At 37.2% G+C, this 24059-nt stretch overlaps 1 protein-coding gene and 1 pseudogene across 1 annotated transcript in view; both read left to right on the top strand.

Moving 5' to 3' along the window:
• The window catches only part of Adam10 (ADAM metallopeptidase domain 10), a 103824-nt gene that overhangs the window by 23226 nt on the left and 56539 nt on the right, over positions 1 to 24059 (top strand). Inside the window, exons 2-4 of the mRNA XM_057767257.1 lie at positions 3461 to 3611; positions 19183 to 19301; positions 22875 to 23033. Of these exons, the coding sequence (XP_057623240.1) occupies positions 3461 to 3611; positions 19183 to 19301; positions 22875 to 23033 (429 nt within the window). The remainder of the gene's footprint in view (positions 1 to 3460; positions 3612 to 19182; positions 19302 to 22874; positions 23034 to 24059) is intronic.
• LOC130872612 (cytochrome c, somatic-like) lies at positions 11028 to 11486 on the top strand (annotated as a pseudogene).

A 24059-nucleotide genomic window follows, 5' to 3' on the forward strand; every position in this document is an offset into this window, starting at 1 on the left:
CGCCCTTGGAGGCCAGAAGAGAGTATTAGATTCCCTGGAGCTGGAGTTACAGACTTAGCTGCTTTTTGGGTGCTGGGAACTTAAGTCCTCAGCAAGAGCAGTAAACCCTCTTAATGACTGAACCATCTCTCCATCTCCCTGTTTTGTTTTGTTTTATTTTTCCTGCCTGAAAGTTGTCTTCTTACATTTTTAGTAGTACAGGTCTGGAATAAGGTTAGAAGCTTTGATATCCAAACAAGTCTTGGTTTTGACTTCCAAGACCCTTCATTTAACTGGTTATAGGATCTTTGACTGTAAGTTTGGCAGAACTTTAAACATAAACTCCTACTTTGTGATTGTACACAGAGTTGTGCCTTCATTCTTACCCATGTATCTCTGTGTGGCATGTGTTTTTTCCTCTGGATTTTTTGGTGTTTCCTTGCTACAGTTCATTTCAACATTTTTGACCTCTAGTTTTCAACCACTAGCCTATGATTTGCTTTTATCTGGTTTTCTTTTACATGTATTCTTTTTGGCATAGTGTTGACTTAGAGTTATAAATATATTTTTTTTATCCCTCTCCAAAATATTTGTTTTCTTGTTTAAGTAGTGTGTGTGTGTGTGGGGGGGGGGTTGAGACAGGGTTTTCTCTGTAACCCTGACTATCTTGGGATTCGCTCTGTAGACCAAGCAGGCCTCTCAGAGATTTGACTGCCTCTGCCTCCCAAGTATTGGAGTCAAAGGCATTCGCCACCACTGCCTAACTTAGTGGGACTTATTTTTAATAATTGCTTTTACAACCTCATCTACAAACATCATCTCTGTTACTAAGGACTGATTTTTATTTTAGTTATGTGAGAATACACACACACACACATTATATGCATGGTAATTGTTGGATAAAGAAATTCTTATTTTTATATTTGGAGGTGTTTGATTGTATCTTTCTTTTAAACACATTCATACTTTTCTGGCAGTTAAACTGCTTGGAATCAGTTAAATCCAATTTGTTATTTAAATTTGGAAGACCATGCTTATTTAAACTTAGTTAAGATAAGTCTAGAACATCTGTTAGTCCATGACTACTTGTACCCCACTACTAAGGAGTTATTTTTCTGAAGGTTATCTCCAGTGCTGCATATACTTTTAGGACTTTCTTCTCTTGGTAATATGAAAATGAATATCTATCAGACCTGTGTTAGATGTGTTTTGTCTGGGCACAGTAGTATATACTTGTGATCTCAGCAGTCAGGGGACAGAGGCAGGCAGATCTCTGTGAGTTCAAGGCTAGCTAACCTAATCTATATAGTGAGTTCCTGGACATGTGATTCTACATAGAGATAGCATATCTCAAAAATTAAAAAATAAAAAGAATTATTCTTCTGGTAGTTCTTATTTACTGTGGTGGGATAATTTATTCTTTATATTCAGATCATTACTCATCAAAACTTGAGAAATTTTAGCTCTCTTCCTTCTGGCAACTCTGTCCCACAGGTCTTAAATCGTTGGCCTCACTGAACTCAGCTGTCTAAGTTTCTTCTTAGAAGTTGTGGACATTTAAAATAGAACTTACTTCATTTGAGCCGGGTAGTGGTGGCTCACATCTTTAATCCCAGCACTCAGGAGGCAAAAGCAGGTGGATCTGTGAGTTTGAGGCCAGCCCGGTCTACAAGAGCTAGTTCCAGAACAGCCAGGGTGGTTACACAGAGAAACCCTGTCTCAAAAAAAAATCAACCCCCCTCCAAAAAAAATTCAACTCATATGTTTCTTTGTCCAGTTTCTCATTGTTAGGGCGGTTTGTTAAATTTAGTTTGTCTTTTTTTCATCCTAGCTAGAACTGGATATTGACAATTTAACAATTTGCACCCTTTTTCCTTAAAAAACTCACTTCAATGTAAATTATATATATTTTGCCATTTAACCCCCAAAATACTTTAAAAAAAAAACTCCTTTGAAAATTCAAGACCTTTTATTATGTAACTACAGTATTGTACTAACGAAAAGTAACAAGAATCTCTCAATGTTATCAAAGAATGATTCTGATTTGTTCTGAATTTTTTTTGGACATTTGTTTCCATCATAGTTGGGTCGATTTTTCCTCCTTTGATTTTGTTTCTTTGGTGGTTTTGCTCTAATGTGATTATGCAAGATTATATTTGAGTGTACATGTAACACTTTTCAGGAGAGATTTTATTCTGGGTTATAAAAGAAATCTCAGTGTATTTGAAAGGATGTCATATAACCTGTATCCTTTGGCTATATAACAATTAAACTAGAAGTCAGTAACAAAAATAGGTGCTGGGATGTACTCAGTGGTACTACTTGCCTAGTATGTATGAGGCTCTGGGCTTGATCCCCAGCACCACAAAAACAACAGATCAAATAATCAAAATATAGCTGAAAAATCTTCAGCATTTGGAAACTAAATAATAGTCTTTAAAATAGCATATGGATCCAAGAATAAATTAGAAAGAATGAGGAGTGGAAATAGAAGTGGAATATAACAGAGTTGATCTTACCTCTGAGGCAGAACTGAGAGAACATTTATAGTCCTGAATGCATATAAAGTTCAACCAGGACTAGCTGCTTCTGCTTCCTCCTCCTCCTCCTCCTCTTTTTAAAATCTACTTGCTGTTGTTTGAGACAGGGTCTCACTGTGTAGTTCTGGCTGTCCTGGTGCTTGTTTTGTAGACCAGGCTGACTTCTAACTCATAGACATCTATCTCTGCCTCCTGAGTGCTATCATTAAAGCTCTATACTACCTACCATGTACTATAAAATGAAATTGTAGTTAAAATATTTCCACAAAACAATTTTAGAACAAGATGATATCATTGGTTAATTTTGAGAAAACTTGAAGGGGGAAATGATACTATTTTTTAAAAAATTTATCTTGAAAATTGAAGACATACTATTTTTCCACTTTTACTCTGATAATCATAGTAGAAACTGAGTGGAACAGGTGACAAAATTGGCTGCTATGGTGGTTTTTTTTTTTATCAACAAAATGTGATTAATGTGACTTTGTTCAGCCTGATAAAGCATATCCAAGACAAACCTACAGCAAATTCAAAAGCTTTTGTGTGTGATTAATGCCACAGTAAGTTTCTTTTTTTGTTTGTTTGTTTTGGTTATTTTGAGAAAGGATTTTTTCTTCATAGCTCTGGCTGTCTTGGAACTCAGTTTGTAGACCAGACTGAACTCAAACTCACAGAGATCCACCTATCTCTGCCCCCCAAGTACTGGGATTGAAGGTATGTGCCACCAGGTCTGGCAAATGTCACCTTCATAATAAGTTTAAAAGTGTGTGAGAATGTTGTTAGTGGGAGATTCATCCTAATATCAGGATTAACGAGACTGTTGGTATAAACTATTCATATATATTTGAAAATAATGTATGTATTAGGACTAATTAGAACGAGAAGAGGTCTTCAAAAATATAATACTAATACAGACTGTTACATGTTTGCTTGTTTTATAGGTCAGTATGGAAATCCTCTAAATAAATATATTAGACATTATGAAGGATTATCTTACAACGTGGACTCATTACACCAAAAACACCAGCGTGCCAAACGAGCAGTTTCACATGAGGACCAGTTTTTACTTCTAGATTTCCATGCCCATGGAAGGTGAGTAAATTTATTGTTGACAGTGTCTGAAGTCTTTTGATTCAGTCTGCTAAAGGAAGAAACTTTTTTCTTTCCTAATGGAAAGCTTCCCGTTTAAAAATTCATCCTCCGCTGGAATTTGGTATATACATTTAAAAATGTCTTTTGAAATGGATTGCCCTATTATATATTTAAGTCGGATGTAACTATTTACAATTAAAAAATTGTGAATATGAGGTCTAATCTCGGATGCTTATAAAGGATGGAGGGTAACAGGAGGCTAGGTGGTTACAGAAAATGTGAGGAGTCATAGACAGGCAAGACACATTTTATTCACTAGCATACACTGGTTAGGTAGCGAGATGCTGGCAAGTACTCAGGCAGGAGTTGGCTCATAGGGGCACACATGCACATAGACCACACAGAAGTAGGGATGGTGACAGACACACACAGGCAGACTGATGAAAGAGAAGGCACTTACTTACCTGTGATCTTAAGGCCATATATTACACAAAAGTGGCACTCTGCTAGAAATAGTTATGTAACAGATGACATCAGTGTTTACTTTTGGGGTTCTTGGATATCTGAGTCAGCCATTTTGTGCCAACTCATAGATCCTCAGATGTTGGGTGTCAGCTATGTTTTAGCTAACTCATACCAGCTATTCATATCAGCACCATGTTTTCTAACCATAAACCAACCCTTATAAAAGATCTTGTTTTTGTCTTTCCACTTTTTGTATGTTTTGTGTTTAATGTATTATTTCTGGTACCAACAGATAAAGTAACTAATTATTTACTATTGAATAAGTTACTTCATCTTTTATTAACTCAATTGCATTCATTCTGTAATAATAACCAGTAGACAGACTGCCTGTTAATATTGTTCAAGTCTCACAGAATTGTGACGGGACACAGAAAGGAGAACTAAGGGAGAAAGAGAAAATTAATTATTAAATGACTGTTCTATTTTCAGTGTTTTACTTGCATTTTCTTGAAAAATTGTTGTTGTTGTGTGTGTATGGGTGTATGCATAACATAGTGCACATGCAGTGGTCAGAAGACAACTCTGTGGCATTGTTTCTCTCCTTCTGCCTTTATGTGGGGTTCAGGCATGAGGCTGTCAGGCTTCCACAGAAATTGCCTCTATCCGCAGAGTCATTCAAATGTCCCTCATGTGTATCTTAATATTAGTCTTCTTAACACTGTTTAGTTTGACCCCCCCCAACGTGGTAACATACTCTGACAAAAAGCAACTCACTGACACTCTGTGAGCCCCTAAATGTTTCCTTTTTCATGTCAGCTTATAGCGTACATGCTTTGAAGCTTTCTATTAACAAGTTTTAGCCAGATTTTTAAATTTTTTGTTGAATATTTGTTTTTAAAAAAATTATAATTATAGCTTATTAGTCAAATCTAGCTTCAGGTGTCTTTTTCAGCCAGAATGGTCTTCTGAGTACCTGAGGTGCATATATAATTTATTCTTTGTGACATTTATCTTACATTCTGATCATCTTTTAATGTGTAATTAAAATTCTGCTTCTTAGTCATCTTTCCCCCTTCTTTTGAACTTTTAAATTTCTTGCTGTTTCATTGACATTTGATTTGTGCTTTCTTTCTTTCCATGTATTTCTTACCTATTTTTCTTTTCTTTTTAGAAATTATTTTATGTATATGAGTATTTGGCTGGTTTGTATGTTTGTATACCGAGTGTGTGCCTGAAACTCATGGAGGCCAGATATTAAATCCCCTAGAACTGGAGTTACAGGTGTTTGTGAACTGCTTATTGGGTGCTGGGAATTGATCTGGGTTCTGTGCAAGAGCAGCCTTTGCTCTTAACCACTGAGCTGTCTCTCAGCTTATTTTCTGTATATGTGTTGTTTTTTCTTCGCAGGCAAGCACTTTATTATTTAGTATTATTCAGTATATTACACATATGATCTAGGTGCTTTGGAAAGATGCTAATAGATTAATCAAAAGATTAATTTGAAGATGTTTCTTTACATTAAAAAATTTAGAGCTAGCAGTTTATCACACTAAATGCATTTTTATGACTCTTAGTTTTAGATATTATTAAAACTACCCATTCTTTATTAGCTTCATCAAAAGATAATGTCATTGGCCTTTTTAACTTTAGTAACCTCTCTAAAATAAACTTGTCACTCTCTTCCCAAATATACTACTGTTGTTTTATTCCTTGCTTGCAGAAGATACAGTTTCAGTTAGCTGCCTTTGATTTGGATGTCACATTATTGTGTAGGTAGATTTTTACTAGGTAAATTATATATTTTATATTTGACAAACCAAATTCCTAGTTCTTTTATGTATATATGAGTGAGAGTTACTGCATGAGTACTATGCAGGTATGTAGTCATCAAAAAAATAATTTGATTGCTGGTTAAAGGTAACCTCATTTAAGCCCTGGATTATAGAAACATGAACATAGATTAATAGGAACAGTAAGGTGTACAGAAGTCATTGGGGAGAAGGAACACTTACTGCATTTTAGAGATACAATACTGTAGAAACTTATAGTGTGAGAGCTTCCTATTGAGGTGATAGTTTGATGGTGTTAACATCTGTCTCCCTTTCTTTGAAGCAGGAAATACAATGATGAAGTTGTGTAAGAAATTAATTATATGTTTCTTACTAGATATATTTCCTCTGTCTTGTAGAAATACTAAAACCAGGTGTGGTGGTGCATGACTGTAATCCATCCCCAGTACTTGAGAGGTTCAGGCAGATCATGTTCTAGAACAGTACAGTCTGTGTAATAAGACCTTGTCTCAAAAAACAAAAAACAAATTGAAATTCTGGTTAAATGTATCATAACACCACCAAGAGAATATGTATCTATGTCCAGATTATTATTTTGAGGATAAAAAGTAACTTGCATTTAATTTTTAGATGATTAATAAATGATCTCTTGTATATTTGTATTTGTTAGTGAGTACACTGTAATGAAAACTTTGAGTTATTGTTAACTGTAGTCACAGCTGTAAAATGTCCCAGTCATATGCATTGTGGCTAGATTACTTCCCTATTTTTTCAACCTTTAGAAAATATCAATAAGAGCTTATCTTATTCATAAAGCAGGGCCTAGCTCCTCAGAACCAAGTTTGTCTACTTAAGTTAACCATGGAGCATGCTGAATATAGCATAGTTAGCTCAGACACATAAAGAATATGGTTGCACAACATTATGATTAGACAATTATGACTTAAATTTTTGGAAGTATTCCAGGCCCTGTGTGTTTAAGTATTAAAGTCATTTTTGTATTTCTTTTATAACTAAGAATATGAACAAACTTTCAATTTTGCTTAATATTAAGGTTTTTTTTTTTGTTTTTTTTCAGGCCAGGCATAGGCATGGTTGTGCACTCCTTTAATTCCAGAGCTCAGGAGGCAGAGGTAGGTGGGTCTCTGTGAGTTCAAGGCCAGTCTGGTCTACTTGATGAGTTCCAGGACAGCCAGGGCTATGTAGAGAGACCTGTCTCAAAAAAAAAAAAACAAAAAACTGAAATAAAACACTGTGTGTGTGTGTGTGTGTGGTTTTTTTCCCCCACATTTTTCTTTAAGTCACAGTCTCATATATACTAGGCTGATCTTGTTTGAACTTGCTATGTAGCCAAAGATGACCTCAAACATTTGATCCTCCTGCCTCCATCTCCCCATTGTTGAGATTACAGGAGTACACCACCAAACCTGGTTTATGTAGTGTTGGGGCTTGAACCCAGGGCTTTGTGCATGCTAGGCAAATACTTTTTTTTTTTTGAGACAGGGTCTCACTCTGCATCTCATAGTGGCCTAGAACTGACAATATAGACCATTCTGGCTTTGAACTTGTGGCAGTTCTCCTTCCTTAGCCTCCAGAGTTCAAGAATTACAGGTGTTAACTACCCTGCCAGGCTTCCAAGACCAAAGTTAAGAATTCTACAAAAAGCTATTGCTTTTGAAATAAAGTTGAAAGTTTGTGGAAAGTGTTATTTGTGTCAGTACTGCAGTTGTTTAAGAAAGGTATTTTAGAAGAATATGTCAGTAGAGTCTAAGATAAAATTCATCAAAGGTAATTTAAGTTTAATTTAAAGGTAACTTAGATATAAAATTTTCTGGATTTCTGACATGGCTTCATTTGGGTAAGTGGGATTGGTTACTTAGTGCTGTATTTATGTCAGCTCTTCCTTTTTCCTTATTCGATTACCTGTTTTATTGTGTCCACATATGTCTATTTTCCCTTGTGAACTTGAGATGCAGAGCCTGAGTGTTACTTTGGGTTTTACATAGATAATGGTCTTGGTGAGGAAAAGAATGGGGGAAGGGGGTAAGAAGAAGAAGGAAGGAACGCAGAAATATTAAGAATATGAAGAAAAGGCAGATATATTATAAGACATAGGATTTTTATAGTAATTTCAGATAACTTGTGTTTCTCAATCCTTGTCTTCATGTAATAGTGTATAGTGTACCAGGAACTGTTTTCCTGTATTCCTTTTAAATACTAGCCAGTGACATGTTGCATCCTGCTATAACTATTATACCTCCTGCTTTAACTATCATGTATCCATGGCTTGACTACCATGCATTTAGGCTTCTATAATACTAATGTGCTATAATCGCCTTGGGAATTTAGTTGATGTGGTCTTTGTAAAATGCAAGTTTAACCTTGTTTTAAGTTTTGATTCTGCAGTTCTGCGTTCTCTGTAGGTTAGGTTGGACATATCTTGGACTTTGTTTTGCCATATCTTCCTCCAACAAAGCCGCACTACCAGTAACGCCACTCCCTATGAGCCTATGGGCCATTTTTATTCAAACCACCACATGAAGGTACGAGGACAACTCTTATGGAGTTGGTTCTTTCCTTCCACCTTTATTATGTGGGTTTTGGAGATCAAGCTGAAGGTTTAGTAAGAGCCCTTACCTGTTGAATCATCTTACCAGCCTTGGTAAGTCAATAGCCTGGACTCTTGTAGCAAGGTCTGTAGACTGCCTCGAATTAATGGCAGTCTTCCTGCCTCTGCCTCCTGATGCTGTTTTCTTTTAAGTTTCACATATATAGCTCACATGTGCCTGGAACTCACTATGTAGCATAAGCTTGTCTGGAACTTGAACAAGTACAATCTTCTTACCGTAGTCTTGTAAGACCTATGCTTCTTTTGTATGTGTACACATGTGTAGGTGTCCATCCATGTGAATGAGCATGGATGTGAGAAGACAATCTTGGATGTTGTTCCTCAGGTTTCGCCTACCTCTTTTGAGGCATGCCCCTCAACTGGTCTAGAACTTGCCAAGTAGGCTAAGCTGGTTGACCAAGGAGCCCAAGGGATCCTCCTGTCTCTGCTTCCCAGTGTTGGGATCACAAGCATGTAACATCAGGCCTAGTCTTTTCTCTTTACATGGATTCTTGGGATTGAACTCAAGAGTTTAGTTGTACAAAGTCTAATGGACCAATGTGGGAGGAACTATCTTTATTAATTCTGTGGTGGTTGCAGGAGCCCAGTTACTTTCCTTATGGTCTGAAGCACATACATTTTGCTTGTCCCTACTAAAGGACAAACAGCTACATATTTGACTACCAACTGTTTTTTGTTTGTTTTTATAGTTTCACAAATAGGTTAATCTCACCTGTCATTCGGAGTGACTCTTTTCATTTTCTTTTTCTTGAGGTCTTGTTGGTCATTTTGCCCAGACTGATATTTGATGGCATTCTGAGGTGTAGAGTATACAACATGTTTTACTCCTTTTAGATTCCTGCTATTGACACATTCTTTTCAAATTTCCCACCGTTGATTGTTGCGGGAGGTCCTTCCGCTCCTCCAGCTAATAGCCGCTGAGATACCAGCCCACTGGGGCATGGTCTCTCTCCCTTTAAAAAAGCGGCTACTTCCCTCCTCGCTCTCTCTTTACTTCCTGCTCCGGTTCGGCGACTAGACTTCTTCCTGATTGCGCAAAGGGCTGTTGTCTGGGACGGTGATCTGTAAGTTTTTTCCCCTTTAAATAAATACCACCCTATTAAGCATAATTCCAAACTGGTGTGGGATTGTTTATGACTTACGCCTTCATCTGGCGCCCAACGTGGGACCCAAACCCACTATCCTGAGATTAAGAGTCTCATGTTGGGCGCCATTCTGTAGTGGGAGCTGCGGGCTGTGTTCCTGCCGCCCCAGCTCCTGGTCGCCTGGCTAGCTCATGCCCCAAAATAACAACACACAAACTGTATTTTAAACACTGCTTGGTCCATTATATCTAGCCTCTTCTTGGCTAATTCTCACGTATTAATTTAGCCCATTTCTAATAATCTCTGTAGCACCCCAAGATGTGCTTACCGGGAAGATTCTAGCCTACGTCCATCCTGGGTCAGAGCTTCATCGCGTCTGCCTCAGAGAGCAGAGCTAAGGTGTATGAGCTCACTTCCTCTTCCTCCCAGAATTCTGTTCTGTTTACTCCACCCACCTAAAGGCTGGCCAATCAAATGGGCCAAGGCAGTTTCTTTATTAGCCAATGACCTTCCTCCATCAGTTGATTATGCTTTTTCAGTCAGTCCTTTGATTTTGGCTTTTACCAAAAGGCCTACATTTTGCCAATTAGGGCTTCCCCATACATCCAAAGCAGGGGAACTTGATATGGTGAGAAGGTCATTGGCTAAAGATGACTGGTTTGGATTCAGACTCTGGTTTTATTTGTATGCTATTCATGTTACTCTTCTCTTTGCTTTGTGAAATTATTAAACTTAGATTTTTCTGCTTAATTTGTGGTAATTTTTGTCTTTGTTTTCAGTCTGTAGAGCTCTAGAATTCCTGAGGATGATGCCTGGGGTGCACAGAATTGATTCTATCTTCCTCTTCTGCAAAACTGTTCTGTTTATTATTTATGTGTGTGTATGTTGTACATATTGAGCTTCTAAACGGTGATTTGAAGAAGGACTTTTCTGTTTAAAAAAATATGCTATTGGGCTAGTGAGATGGCTCAGAAAATATATTGCTGCCAAGCCTGGTGGCCTGAGTTCAGTCCCTGGAATTGAAACAAGGAGAGAACAGACTCTTAAAAGTATCTTCTGACACTCACATGTGTACTATGGCACTTTTGATGGAGACTGCTGTAACTTTAGATATTTTGGAAAGTTGATAGCTTTTTGGAAGGCGTGCTAAGCCTTGAACTCAAGACCTCATGTCCTAAGCTAGCGCACATCCTACCACACTGTATTCCCAGCCCAGCAACATTATTTAGCCTTTAAATTCTGAACCTGATGCCTCCATTTATTTAAGTCCTAGTTTTTTTCAGCAGTTTTTTTTTTCTAAATAGCTTTTAATGTAGAGACATGGTACATCTTTTGTTAAATTTATTCCTAAGTGCTTTAAAAAATGCTATTGTATAGAGAATGGAATGTCCATCTTTGGGTCATAGCCTTTGGCTGTTGATCATCTGAGAGCGAATTAGAATTAAAAATGCACGATGTTGAGAAAGGCAAGAAGACTTGTTCAGAAGTGTGCCTAGTGCCACACTGTGGAAAAGGGAGGCAAGCATAAGACTGGACCAAACCTCTATGGTCTGTTTGGGAGGAAGACAGGTCATGTGGCTGGATTCTCTTACACAGATGCCAACAAGAGCAAAGACATCACCTGGGGGGAGAATATCTTGAAGGAGTATTTGGAGAATCCCTGAAAACAAAAAGAGATCTTCACTGTGATTAAGAAGGGAGAAAGGGCGACTTAATAGCTTATGTTAAAAAGCCTACTAATAAGCAATACCACCGCCTTATTTATTACAAAACAAATGTGTACTATAATTTAATATATACACCAAAATTCAGGTTACAAATGGCTAATAATGTTTTTTTGTTGTACAGTCCTGATTTACTACATACTACAAGTAAAATTGACTTGTTTGTAGTAAAGTGGATATGATCTTTTAAAAAATAACAATTCTAGTTGCATAAATACTATCACTACTCTTCCTTTCTCAAGATAAGGTTGAAATTAATTGATAATGTTCTACTTTCCACACAGATGGATATGTCACCTCAAACCTGTTAAATGGTTTTATACTTAGATTTATATAACTGGGCATATGAATATGTTTAAACACTGGGAAAATTCTATCACCGTCTCAGAAACAAAACTCTCTTGTGTTTCAGTGTTTGTGTTCACTGGTCTGTTACAGGCAATATTTAAATGTCAGGAAGCAGCTGTCTGTTCTTGACAATGCTAATGGTTTTAATTAGAATTCCCTATGTAAAGGATGCTGCCTTTTACCACTGAAAGGCATGTATTGTGGTTTATGTATGATACAAATAAAGAGTATTTGACATTGAAAAAAATACTATTGTAGTTGATCATGGTGTGAATTCCCTAGCATTTGGTAGGCAGAGACAGGTATAGCTCTTGACCCCCATTGAAAAACATTCTCTCTCTCTCTCTCTCTCTCTCTCTCTCTCTCTCTCTCTCTCTCTCTCTCTCTCTCTCCCGGATTGTTCCTTAAATTTCATCTTTCATGTGTTTGCTGCTATGTATAAAAACAGGCTGGTTGCGGGACGGTGGTGGTGCATGCCTTTAATCCCAGCACTCGGGAGGCAGAGGCAGGCGGATCTCTGGGAGTTCGAGGCCAGCCTGGTCTACAAAGGGAGTTCCAGGACGGGCACCAAAGCTACAGAGAAACCCTGTCTCGAAACCCCCCCCCCCCCCAAACAAACAAACAAAAACAGGCTGGTGGAGTTTATTTTGGTCTTGGTATGCTACTCCTGTGTCCTGTGACTCTGTTAAGTTCACTACTTCTGTTAATGTCCGGTAGATTCCTTAGTATTGCTACATAGGTGAATTTTTTATGTCATCTACCAATAAAGGCATGCTTATTTCTTTGTTTATACACTGAATTTATTGTACTAACTGGGGCCTTTGTTTAGTAGAAAATAATTGGCAAGTGCAATTTTATTCCTACCTTAGAGGTGGAATGATTGGTCTTTAACACTACAATATATTGGAGATATTGTTAGGTTAAGGAAGTTCTGACTCTTACTTGTTTGCTAAAAATTTTATGTTGTGTGGGTGCTGAAAGTTTCAGTTGCTTTTTCCTGTAATGAAATGATTGTGTGTTTTTCTCTTCTTTGAATGCAGTGAATTACATTGATTTTAAAATGCAGACCTACCTTATCCATGAATAAACTAAATTGATCATGATATAATATTATTATTATCATCATCATTATTATTTTAAATATTTATTGTTGTGGTGGTGGTTTTTAGAGACAGGGTTTCTCTGTAGCTTTGGTGCCCGTCTGTCCTGGAACTTGCTTTGTTGGCCAAACTGACTATGAACTCACAGAGATTGCCTGCTCTGCCTCCTGAGGGCTGGAATTAAAGGCATGGGATTAAAGGCATGAGCATCACTGTCCAGTGAAATATTATTTTTATTAAGGTACTTTTCTGGTTACTATGATCAAATATCTGATAAGAAACAGCTTAAGGGAGAAGACTTTCTCTGGGCTATGGTTTGAGGGCACAGTCCATCATGACGGGGAAGACAGGGCAGCAGGAGTAGCTCATGACAAATAATAGCAGAAGCGTCAGGCTGCTTACTTGCCAGAACCTGGACTGGACTACAAACCTTAAGACCTGGCCCTCAGTGACTAAGCCCAATGACCCAGAGATTCCATAACCTCCCCAAACAGTAGCACCTTCAGAGAAACTGGGGGTGGGAGGCACATTTCTCATTCAAACCACATGATCTTTTTTTTTAATTGTCCTTTCTCTTGTATATGTTTTCTTCTAATTATGCTAATGTGCTCCCTCTAATTCAGTGGTTCTCAATCTGTGGTTCTCAGCCCTTTCAGGGGCGAGGGTGAACGACCCTTTCACAGGGTCACAAATCAGTTATCCTGCATATCAGATGTTTATTTTACGAGTCATAACAGTAGCAGAATTACAGTTATGAAATAACAATGAAATAGTTTTATGGTTGGGTGTTTCCACTACACGAGGAACTGTATTGAAGGGCCACAATGTTAGGAAGGTTGAAAACTATTGCTTTAGTTCTTGAATATGGTTATAAAACATATGCAGGAAAATTCTCATCTTCTAGTTTCATCTCTTTTTCCCTCCCTCTTTTTCTTTCTCTCTTTGTTTCTTTTTCTCTTTCTTTCTCTCTCAACTCTTCCCTCTGCCCTTTTTTTTGTCCTCTTATATATAGTTCCTGATTTTTACAGTTTGGAGGCGGGCACAGTTGTGATGGCATTTCTCTATATAGCTCAGACCTGGATGTTACACAGCTACCATGTCTGGTGCCTTGTGTTATTTCTCCTTCTCATTCACTACCCTTACCCCACTCCCAGTTCCTCCCTTCCTCCTTCTCCTCCTCCTCTTTTTTCCCTCCCTCCCTCCCTCCCTCCCTCCCTCCCTCCCTCCCTCCCTCCCTCCCTCCCTCCCTCCTTCCTTTCTTCCCTCTTTCCTTTCCTCCCTCCTTCCTTCCTTTCTTCCCTCCTTCCTGTTTTTCAAGATAGGATTTTTCTGTGTAGCTTTGGAGCCTGTCTTGGAACTTGCTCTATAGACCAGGTTGCCTTCAACTCATAGAGTTCTGCCTGTCTCTGCCTTCCAAGTGCTGGGATTAAAGGCATGTATCATCACTGCCCAACTCCTCTTCTTATTCCTAGTCTTCTTAACATTATTTTGTGTTTTGGGGTATTTTGTTTGTATTACACATTCATGTAGTACCCTCAGAGGCCAGAAGAAGCGGACCCCTTGGTACTGGAGTTATAGATGGTGGGTGCTAGGGATTGAACCTAGGTCTTCTGGAAGGGCAACCAGTGTTCTTGACTATTAAGCCATTACTTTTTATTGCTTTTATATCCTTCAGGACATTTAACATACATTTTGACACTGTCTCTCACATTAAAATTTTCTCTGCATAAATTTATGGGGTTACATATGTATGTATTCATTAATATTCTTTATTTTTTAAAAATACAATATTGACTGGGAAGTTGGCTTAGGGTAAGAGCATTTGTTCTTGCAAATCTAGGTTTGGTTCCCAGCCCCAACATGGTGGTTCAGACCATCTGTGATTCTAATTCTAGGGGATCCAGAGCCTTCTCTTGACTTCTGCATGTACCAGGCACACACATGGTGCACAGGCGTACATGCAGGCAAAACATTCATATACATAAAACAATAAAATAAAAATCTAAAAACCTGTAATACACTTAATTATATTTTGCTATGATAAGACACTATAACTAAGGCAAACTCACTGTTTCAGAGGCAGGGAGTATGGCAGCAGGCAGGCATGTGCAGGTGCAGTAGCTGAGGGCTCACATCCTTTCCACAAGTAGGAGACTGAGAGAGCTAACTGGGAATGGTAGGCACTTCTGAAACTTCAAAGATTATTCCTAGTGACACACTTCATTCAATAAGGCCACACCTCCTAATCTTTCACAAACAGTTTCATCAACTGGGCACCATGTATTCAAATATGTAAGCCTCTTGGGGCTAGTCTCATTTAAGCTACCATATTTTTTTTTCCTATTTTTTTATTCCCCTTTAAAAACTTAATATTTTTGGTTTCATTAAATTTTTTTTAAAATTTTTATTATTTGATTTCCCCCCCAGGATTTTTGTTTGTTTCTTTTTGATAACCATTGTTTCTTTAACTTGATTGGTTGTTTCCAATCAGTTGTAGAGTGAATACTCTTTTGGGGGTATTTTCTTTTAATTTTTAATTTTAATTTTTAGTTTTTTAAGTCAGGTCTTTTATGTTGCTCCAGATATCCTGGAACTCACTGTGTGGACCAGGCTTGCTTCGAACTCAGAGATACTGACTCTGCCACCTAAGTGCTGGGATTAGTGTCTTACCACACCCAGCTTCTTGGGATATTTTCTTGTATTAATTAACAGTTTTCTTATTCTTTAGACACTAAATGTGTGTTCAACAATTTAGTTAATTAATTCAGGTTTGATAGTAACTGTGTGGAACTAGTGTAGACTTCCTTCATAGCTTGAGGGCTCAGACCCACAAAGGTCCATCCTCTAACCCTTCAGATACAGTGGTAAATTCTGAGCAATCTTTAGGTCTGACCAACCTGCTATAAATAAGGTGTGCTTGCAACTTCTTCCTAAAGTTAATTTTCAAGAATGGATCAAAGAACTTGAAACAGTTACCTTATTTTTTTATTAAAAAAATTCATTTTATATATTTTGACCATGTTTTTTCCTTCCCCCAATTCCTTCTAGAGCCGCCTCACCTCCATAACTCACCCACCTTTATATTCTTTTTCTTTCTCTTTTAAAAACCAAACAAGAAAAAGAAAAAACAAGAAAAAGAAACTCCTCAAAACCACAAAAACAAACATCCAAACAAGCAAAAGTCTAATAAGACCAAAAAAGAAAAATGCCATAAACAATGTAAAATAAAACAAAAGTGGACAAAATTACCATTGTGTTTGTTTTGTGTTAGCCAACTACTCCTGGATTTAGGGCCTGCTCTGTAGTGTGGTTAATATACCCAGTGAGACAGATTTTTTTCTTTGACAGTGAGTATCTGTTGTAGATAGCTTTCTGGTTAGGGGTAGGATCCTGTGTCCTCTTTCCCCTTTCACTACTGGGACCCTGCTTGGCTTGTGAATGCTACCACAGTTGCTGTGAGTTCATATGTGTATCAGTCCTGTTTGTGTCTGGAAGACATGACTTCATTGAACTCTTCCATTACTTCTGGCTCTTAAAAATCTTTCTGCATCCTCTTATGCATAGATCCCTGAGCTCTGGGGGGATGGGTTTGATGAAAACATCCCATTTAGGACTGAGTGCTTCAGAGTCTCTGGATGTTGTCTAGTTGTAAATCTCTGTTAAATCTCATCTACTGCAAGAAGATGTTTCACTGATGATGATTAAACAAGGCTCTGATCTATGGGTATAGTAGTATGTCATTAGGAGTCATTTTATTATGTTCTTTAGCAAAATGATACTGGTAGGTTTTCTCCTAGTACTGTGATCTACTCTCAGGTTTTTGGCCATTTTAGCAGTACCAGAAATGGGTTACACTTCATGAATTGGGCTTTAAATCCAATCAGAAAGTGGTTGGTTACTCCAATAGTATATGGACCGATATTTCACCACTCTGTCTTGCAGGCAGGTCACTGTTGTTAGTCACAGGGTTTGTAGTTGTGCGATATTGATGATTACCTTTCTCCTTTGATAACCTGCAGAATACCTTCCACTACCATGGATGCTAGTCAGTAGAGGTAAAGTTTCTAGTTAGGTACCAACTATTCTCCTTGTTCATTGATTTAAGTAAGTGTTGTCTTCAGCAGTAAGGCCACACCAATAGGTTAGCTTGGGGTTTCTGTGTGGCCTTTTGTCCAATAACTCAACAAGAGGCAGCCCATTTCTGGCACTGGAGGTTTTACTGATGGTATAAAATGTCTATATACTTATACTGATGGTATAAGATTGTCTCCCTTATTTGATGATTCATATATGCATCTATTTTAAGAAGCTTTTATAGTAATAGAATTCCGTATGGTTTTTCAGTGGCCTTTAGTGTTAGTTGTCCTTCATCAATTATCATTGTTTACCCGTCTCTCCTATCCCCTTACCTATTTAATTTTTCTATTTCACTTTCCCCCTTGTCTCTCCATAATACTATATTCTGTTTCCTCTTTTTTGAGATTCTCTTTCCCATTAGTCCCTTACTGGGTACCTAACCTCTGTGCATTTTCAGATTGTAGCACATATATTGAAAGCTTCAAAGTGAATATTTACATGTAAGAGAAAATACACAATATTTGTCATTTGGGGTCTGGGTTACCTCACTTAGGATGATTTTTTTTCTAGCTCTATCCATTTACCTGCAATTTTCACAATTAAATTTTTCTTAATGACTGAATAATATTCCATTGTTTAAGTGTACTACATTTTCATTATTCATTCATCAGATGATGGACATCTAAGCTATTTCGACTTTCTGGCTATTATGAATAGAGCAGTAATGAACATGGATGAAGAAGTATCTCTATAGTGGGATGTAGAGTCTTTTGTGTCTATGCTCAATAGTGGTATAGCTGGATTTTGAGGTAGATTGATTCCCAGCTTCCTGAGGAACTGCCACACTCATTTCTGTAGTGGCTGTACCAGTTTATACTTGCACTAGCAATGAGTAAGTATTTCTTTTTCCCATATCTGTACACATTCTTACCTATTTTTATTAGTGCAGGGAACAAACCCAGATAGCCCTTAAGCATGATAAGCAAGCCCTGTATTTTTTAGCCACACCCTGAGCCCTACAGTTTACTTACTAATAACAGTTTATTTTAAAGGATACAACTTGGGAACAGCTAAATGGAAGAGATGCAAAGGACAGATGGAAGCATCGCGCTTCCATGTCCTTTGCACCATGTCCTTTGCACCACTGCTATGTGCTAACCACCTGTGGATGCTCATCAGATTTCAATGTTTATGATAATGAAATGACCAAACATGGGACAGCCTCAAATTGGACTGATCATCAGAAAGACTAAGTGACTGAGGGCTGAAATTTCAGTCCCAGAGATCAGGGATTACAGAATGGTTATTAAATTTTATACAAAAATTAAACAGTTACTGATCAATCCATCCTGAGGCTGTATGGGGGGGTCCCATGTTCAGTCACCTCTTTATAGACTTTGGTGTGATTGGAAATGGACTCTTTATTGGGAAAGAAGACACTCCTATTCTTCTGGAGATCTCAGAGTTTTAAGGGCTTTGCCACAGGAAATGGAGACAAAGGCCAGTTTGTTGTAGTCTATTGTACTAGAGGTCATTTCCTTATATACAAGAATGCATATGAATTCTATCTTTTTTTTTTTTTTTTTGGTTTTTCGAGACAGGGTTTCTCTGTGGCTTTGGAGCCTGTCCTGGAACTAGCTCTGTAGACCAGGCTGGTCTCGAACTCACAGAGATCCGCCTGCCTCTGCCTCCCGAGTGCTGGGATTAAAGGCGTGTGCCACCACCGCCCGGCTGCATATGAATTCTAGAAGAGGAAGTCACTGCCACTGATTCTTTTGATCAGTTTTCTTAAGCAGATATTATACCACTCTTTTCATGTCACAGACGAGTATAATGACTATGGTGCAAATTTGTAATGTGTTTTAAACGAAAAGTTTCCTTCCTTTTCTACTATTCAAAACATGCTTGAGAAGATACGCTGTAGCAGTCCGCTTTGTTATATTTGTCATAAAGATCAGGGGTAGGAATCCCGCTGTGTGCAGACTTCTGTAGCAATTATGGAAGAGTTTAGTAATGAGAGTTAAGTTGTTGCCATTTACTCACATTTCCTGCAGGCCAAGTGTTGTGCTAAGTTACATTATAATCTCTAATCCTTAAAGCAATTTCACAAGATAGGCAGAATTTATAATTTAATTTAGTTTTATTTTGAGACAAAGTATCATTTTATAGTCCCACCTGGCCTGGTGAGACTTCATATTTATAAAAATATATAAATATATATAAATATATATATATATTTCACAAATAGACAAATTGTGTGACACAGTCTTATTTTGTGTACTTTTTTTTTAACAGTAAAAGAAATCATTTAAGATTGGGTCCTTTTAATTTCTTTTCCTGTCTCATTTTGCAGACAATTCAACCTACGAATGAAGAGGGACACTTCCCTTTTTAGTGATGAATTTAAAGTAGAAACATCAAATAAAGTACTTGATTATGATACCTCTCATATTTACACTGGACATATTTATGGTAAGTTGGACCTTTATCAGACTTTCCTTTGATTTTTTTTCTACAAAAGGCAGCATATATTATAAATATAGACAGATATTAAAGAAAAGGTTGCATAAATCCTGAGGAGAGGGAAGAAAGTGGCAGAGAAAGAATGTCTTGTCATTTGATTGTCCAGAGTGTCAAGAATTCTAGAAGATTCTCAGATCCTTAAGAGTCAAGGCTGCCGATCTGTTGGCCAGGGACCTTTTCCTTAAAGATACAGAGACGACTGAGAAATCAATCCACTGCCTCTCTGGCTCCTTGTTCAACTTTGTACCCGGGGGTGAATTCTGGACAGGAGTAATGCACCTATGAGAAAGGGAAGAAGAGGTTGGCCTCTGATCCCAGGTGACTGTCAGTGCAATACTTATCACAAGATAGTCTAGGGGACTGTCTCTTGATAAGGCCAGTCTTTCCCTGAGTACTTCTGTCCCTAATGCCCCTTGCTCAGATAAACCCTGTTAAAACTTATCTTAATGTATTTCTAGCTTTGGTAAAACAAAAACAAACGAAACTCAAGATGTCCCTGACTGTTGGTGTATATCCCTCCTGCACGTCTTCCATAGACTGGACCACAGCATGTAGCAGAGACACAAGCTCCAGCAGAGATAAGAACTATACATAGTCACCTGTCTCTCCTGCCTTTGAGCCCAGTATTCCCATGCCCAAGGCATGTAAGGAATTTTGTGGGTTTAAAAAAATTAATTAACTAAAATAGTTAATTAAATTTTAAAAATTAACTAGTTAATTAATTTTTTTTGTTTTCAAAACAAAACCTGAGGAAATAGAGCATATTATATAGGAAAATGGTTTTTGAAAATTAAGTCATTTATGAACCCACTTTACATGATGTTTAATAGTGAATTATATGTTGTGCCACTTTTGAAATCTATAACTCTTTGAATCTTGGTGCTTCCAAGTGTTAAGAGTTTCCAATTGTTTTAGCCACTTGTTTGTTTGTTTTTGAGACAATATCTTGTTATGTAGTCTAGGCTGGCCTGGAACTAGCAATCCTCATATCTGTTTCTTAAGGGATAGAACTGCAGGCATGAACCCCCACATTCAGAATTTTCAAAAAATTTTCAGTGATTTTTATAACATTCTAATTTTTCAGGGAAGAAATTAGCAGTGATTTCCAGGTTTTATTTAAATATTTTAAAAAAGATGAAAAAAATTGAAAAACCTAAAAGGAAACTGGTAGTAGAGATCATTTTAGCATAAAACAATAATAAAATCACCTAAAAATAATTTCCCAGGCCCTTACTTTCTAAAATCCATGTGTCATTCTTGACACTTGTAACAAATAGCTCTCACCAGTTTACAAAGTTGCTGGGAGGCACAGGCACATACTTAGCCCAACAGGAAGTTCATATCAGCCAAGTGGGACAAACAGACAAGGAAGTCATATGGCTAAAGTAATTTAGTCTTCTAGGCTATTATAACTTTCCATTAATAATTACTAAAGACAGTCCTCAATTATTGAGTTTGAGCAGTCAAAATTTTCTTTAGTAAATGAGTTTTTTTTTGCCCAAAGTCATAACATTTTGAAAAATTAAATGCTTAAAGAAGAGCTTTTAATTTTTTATTTTACTAGATAAATGAGACATTTTTATACTTACCTAAAAACTAACCCAAGTTACTAAATTTTAGGTTTTTTGCCAAAGGAAAGTATTTTTCTGGCTGTTTTTAGTGTTCTCTTACTTTCTTTATCAGTTGTCTTACTGGGCAAACTCTTCCCTCTTTGGTAGGTAATGGTCATCAAAAGTAAAAATATAAGTGAGTTTGTAGAGAAACATGATGTCATTTAAAATATATATATGTCTTGGAGGATTAGATTTGATGGCACATACCTGTAGTTCTGGTACTCTGGAGGCATAGGCAAGAGGGGTATGGGTTCAGGACATAACATACAGTCTCAAACAAAAAATAACAAAACAAAACAAAAACAGAAAAAAAAATCTTAACAGTTTGTGATTAATTGAAAATCAACTAATGTTAACCTGTAACTTAGAAATTGTGAGAGACTGAATCTAGGGATATTTCTTATGGGCAGAGTATGTACTTAGCATGCTCCCAGGGCTAGATGGCCTCAGAATTACAGAAAATCCTGTGAGTTGAGTTCAGTCTTTCCTTTTTCTTTTTTCTTTTCTCCCTCTCCTTCTCTCTTCCCCTCCCTCTCTCCTCCCTTTCTCTTCCCCATTGCCCTCCCCTCCCTTCTTCTTCCCTCTCCTTTCCTTCCCTCACTTCCCTACCCTATCCTACCTCTCTTCTCCTATCTTTCTTCCCCTCCCTTTCCTTTTTCTTCCCTTACCTCTTCTCTACTTTCCTCTCTTTCCTTTCATCGTGTCTCCTTTTCTCTTCCTCCCCTCCTTGTAATGCTTGGGATTGAGCCCGGAAAATTTGTTTTTAGTGAAAGATAAATTTTTTAAAAAATAAAATTTTGGGTTCTATAATTGTTGATAATAGTGTTCAGACTTATTTCAAGTCCTATCCCGGTCTCATACCAAGCTTTGATAAATTTAACTTTAAATCCCGTCTTTAAAGGCCTGTGTCTGTAGTCTCAGCTATTTGGGAGTTTGAGGCCAACCTAAGCAACATAGTCAGGATGCTATCTCCAGACAAACCAGAATGGCTGATGGTGGCTGTAGACATGGCTCAGAGGTAGAATGCTTGCCTAGCACATGGGAGGTCATGAATTCAGAACCCTTAGAGCAAACAAAGTGAAGCAAAGCAAAACTGTATGCTTCTATCTCATTTAATATTGGTACTTAGATTTTGTGATTATATTTAGATAGAACTAAAAGTACTCCCCTTTTTGCTGTTATTTTTCTCATTAGAGAATAGTGAGATAGTATTACCAATCTGTCCAATACCTTTTTTTAAAAGACAAAATGTCACCCATCTCCCAAGCTGACCTAATTTTCAGTACACAGTTCACTCTCACTAGACATTGCAGGTTCCCGAGCAGTGGTTCTGTGGATGTGAGACACTACATCGGGCTTCGCTGTCCAGCATTTTAAACAAGACTGTAGAAATGCTTTCGTTTAAATTACTTCTGAACTACTTGGCTTTTTTCTATTTAAAAATATATTTGTAAGATATATAGGTAACAACGAGGCCAAAAACTGTAGTGTCAAGCTAGAAGGTCCGTTTCACTTGTGACAAATTAGGAAAAGTTTCAAAAGGTACTTTGAGTATCTTTATCCTGGAAATACATAGTTTATTAAAGGATCTGTTTGCTTTTTCAAAGTTTAAGTTAATGTACTGGTTATTGAATTACCGCTGTCTGCATGTCAGGTACTGTGCGAGGTGCTAGGATTTGACCATCATGACAGACATTCCATTTTCATTGTTGAGTACTTAACTGTCTGTTTTAACTACATACTGATTGCTATTCATATCTCAAAATAGCTTCATATATTTTTGTGAAAACTAATTTTCCAGTACATTTTGTACTCAGAATATTTGCAAAAAAAATGTAAGAGTGACTTTAAAAAAAAAAAGCAGAATGTGCAAGTTAAAATTTCAAGAATTTGTTGCTTTTGTCAATAGGTGAAGAAGGAAGCTTTAGTCATGGGTCTGTCATTGATGGAAGATTTGAAGGTTTCATCCAGACTCGTGGCGGCACGTTTTATATTGAGCCAGCAGAGAGATATATTAAAGACCGGATTCTGCCGTTTCACTCTGTTATTTATCATGAAGATGATATTAGTAAGTACTCCCATTTTGTACCAGGTGATCTTTGCAAAGGCCTAGGAGTCCTCCTGACTATGCAGAGACAAGTGTAGCCTGAGCTGTTTGCTTTCCTAAACTTATTCAGGTTAAACAACTAGAGCTTAATAAGCAGTCTCCATTTAGTAAATAAAGGTTCTATGTGGTATAGCAGTTGTCAGCACAGGCCAGTCATCTCTGTTGGTACAAAACAACTGATTCTGTTTGAACTGTGAATCAACCAAATCAATTTGAACTGGCAATCTAAGTTCTGGTCTCAGCCGTCTAACATCTGTGTCTGTGGCTTGCTGAAGGAACAATAATGTCATATTTCTTATATCAATTTCTGTATGAATATTTGTGTAATATTATAGGATTTTAAAAATTTTTACATCCACTAAGTACTTCCTTTTAGAATCTTGAAACATTGACTTGACCACAGCTTGGTAAGACTCCAATCTTACCATGGATTTGTTGGGATAATTCTTTTTCTGTGTTTAAGGATAGAAAATTCATTTAGATTTTTTATTTAAATTCTGTCATTTTCTGTGTTTCCATGGTTATCCAATTGTGAGAATGTGCCATTAAAATAACACAGAAACACATTCCTGTAATTGCTATGCATCTTGAATACTTTTCTTTCTTTTTAATGTATCTAGGCTAATTTTTCTAATTTTGCCTGTTTTCTTGACTTGGCAGCTTCCTCCTGGTTTCATTTTCTTTTCTACAGATAGAAATTTATTATCCATAATTCATTCTCATGCTTATTAATATGCTGGCAAAAGTGAACTATTTTGCTTTTTTTTTTTTTGCTCCATTAGCTCTGACAGTTTCTGTACTTCTGTTGACCAAACAGCCTGTTGATTCTGATGTTTACTTACAGATGTCCTTATTGTTGTTGCTTGCTGTCTCTTGAATTTATTAATACTGCTTGCTTGTGTTTTTAGTCATTCTTATTTGATACCTTTCCCACTTCACCTCCTAGTATTCCAAGCCCTTATTATTTTTCTTTTGGCCACCAAGCTA

The sequence above is a fragment of the Chionomys nivalis genome, chromosome 4, assembly GCF_950005125.1.
Source record: "Chionomys nivalis chromosome 4, mChiNiv1.1, whole genome shotgun sequence".
NCBI classification, from domain to species: domain Eukaryota; kingdom Metazoa; phylum Chordata; class Mammalia; order Rodentia; family Cricetidae; genus Chionomys; species Chionomys nivalis.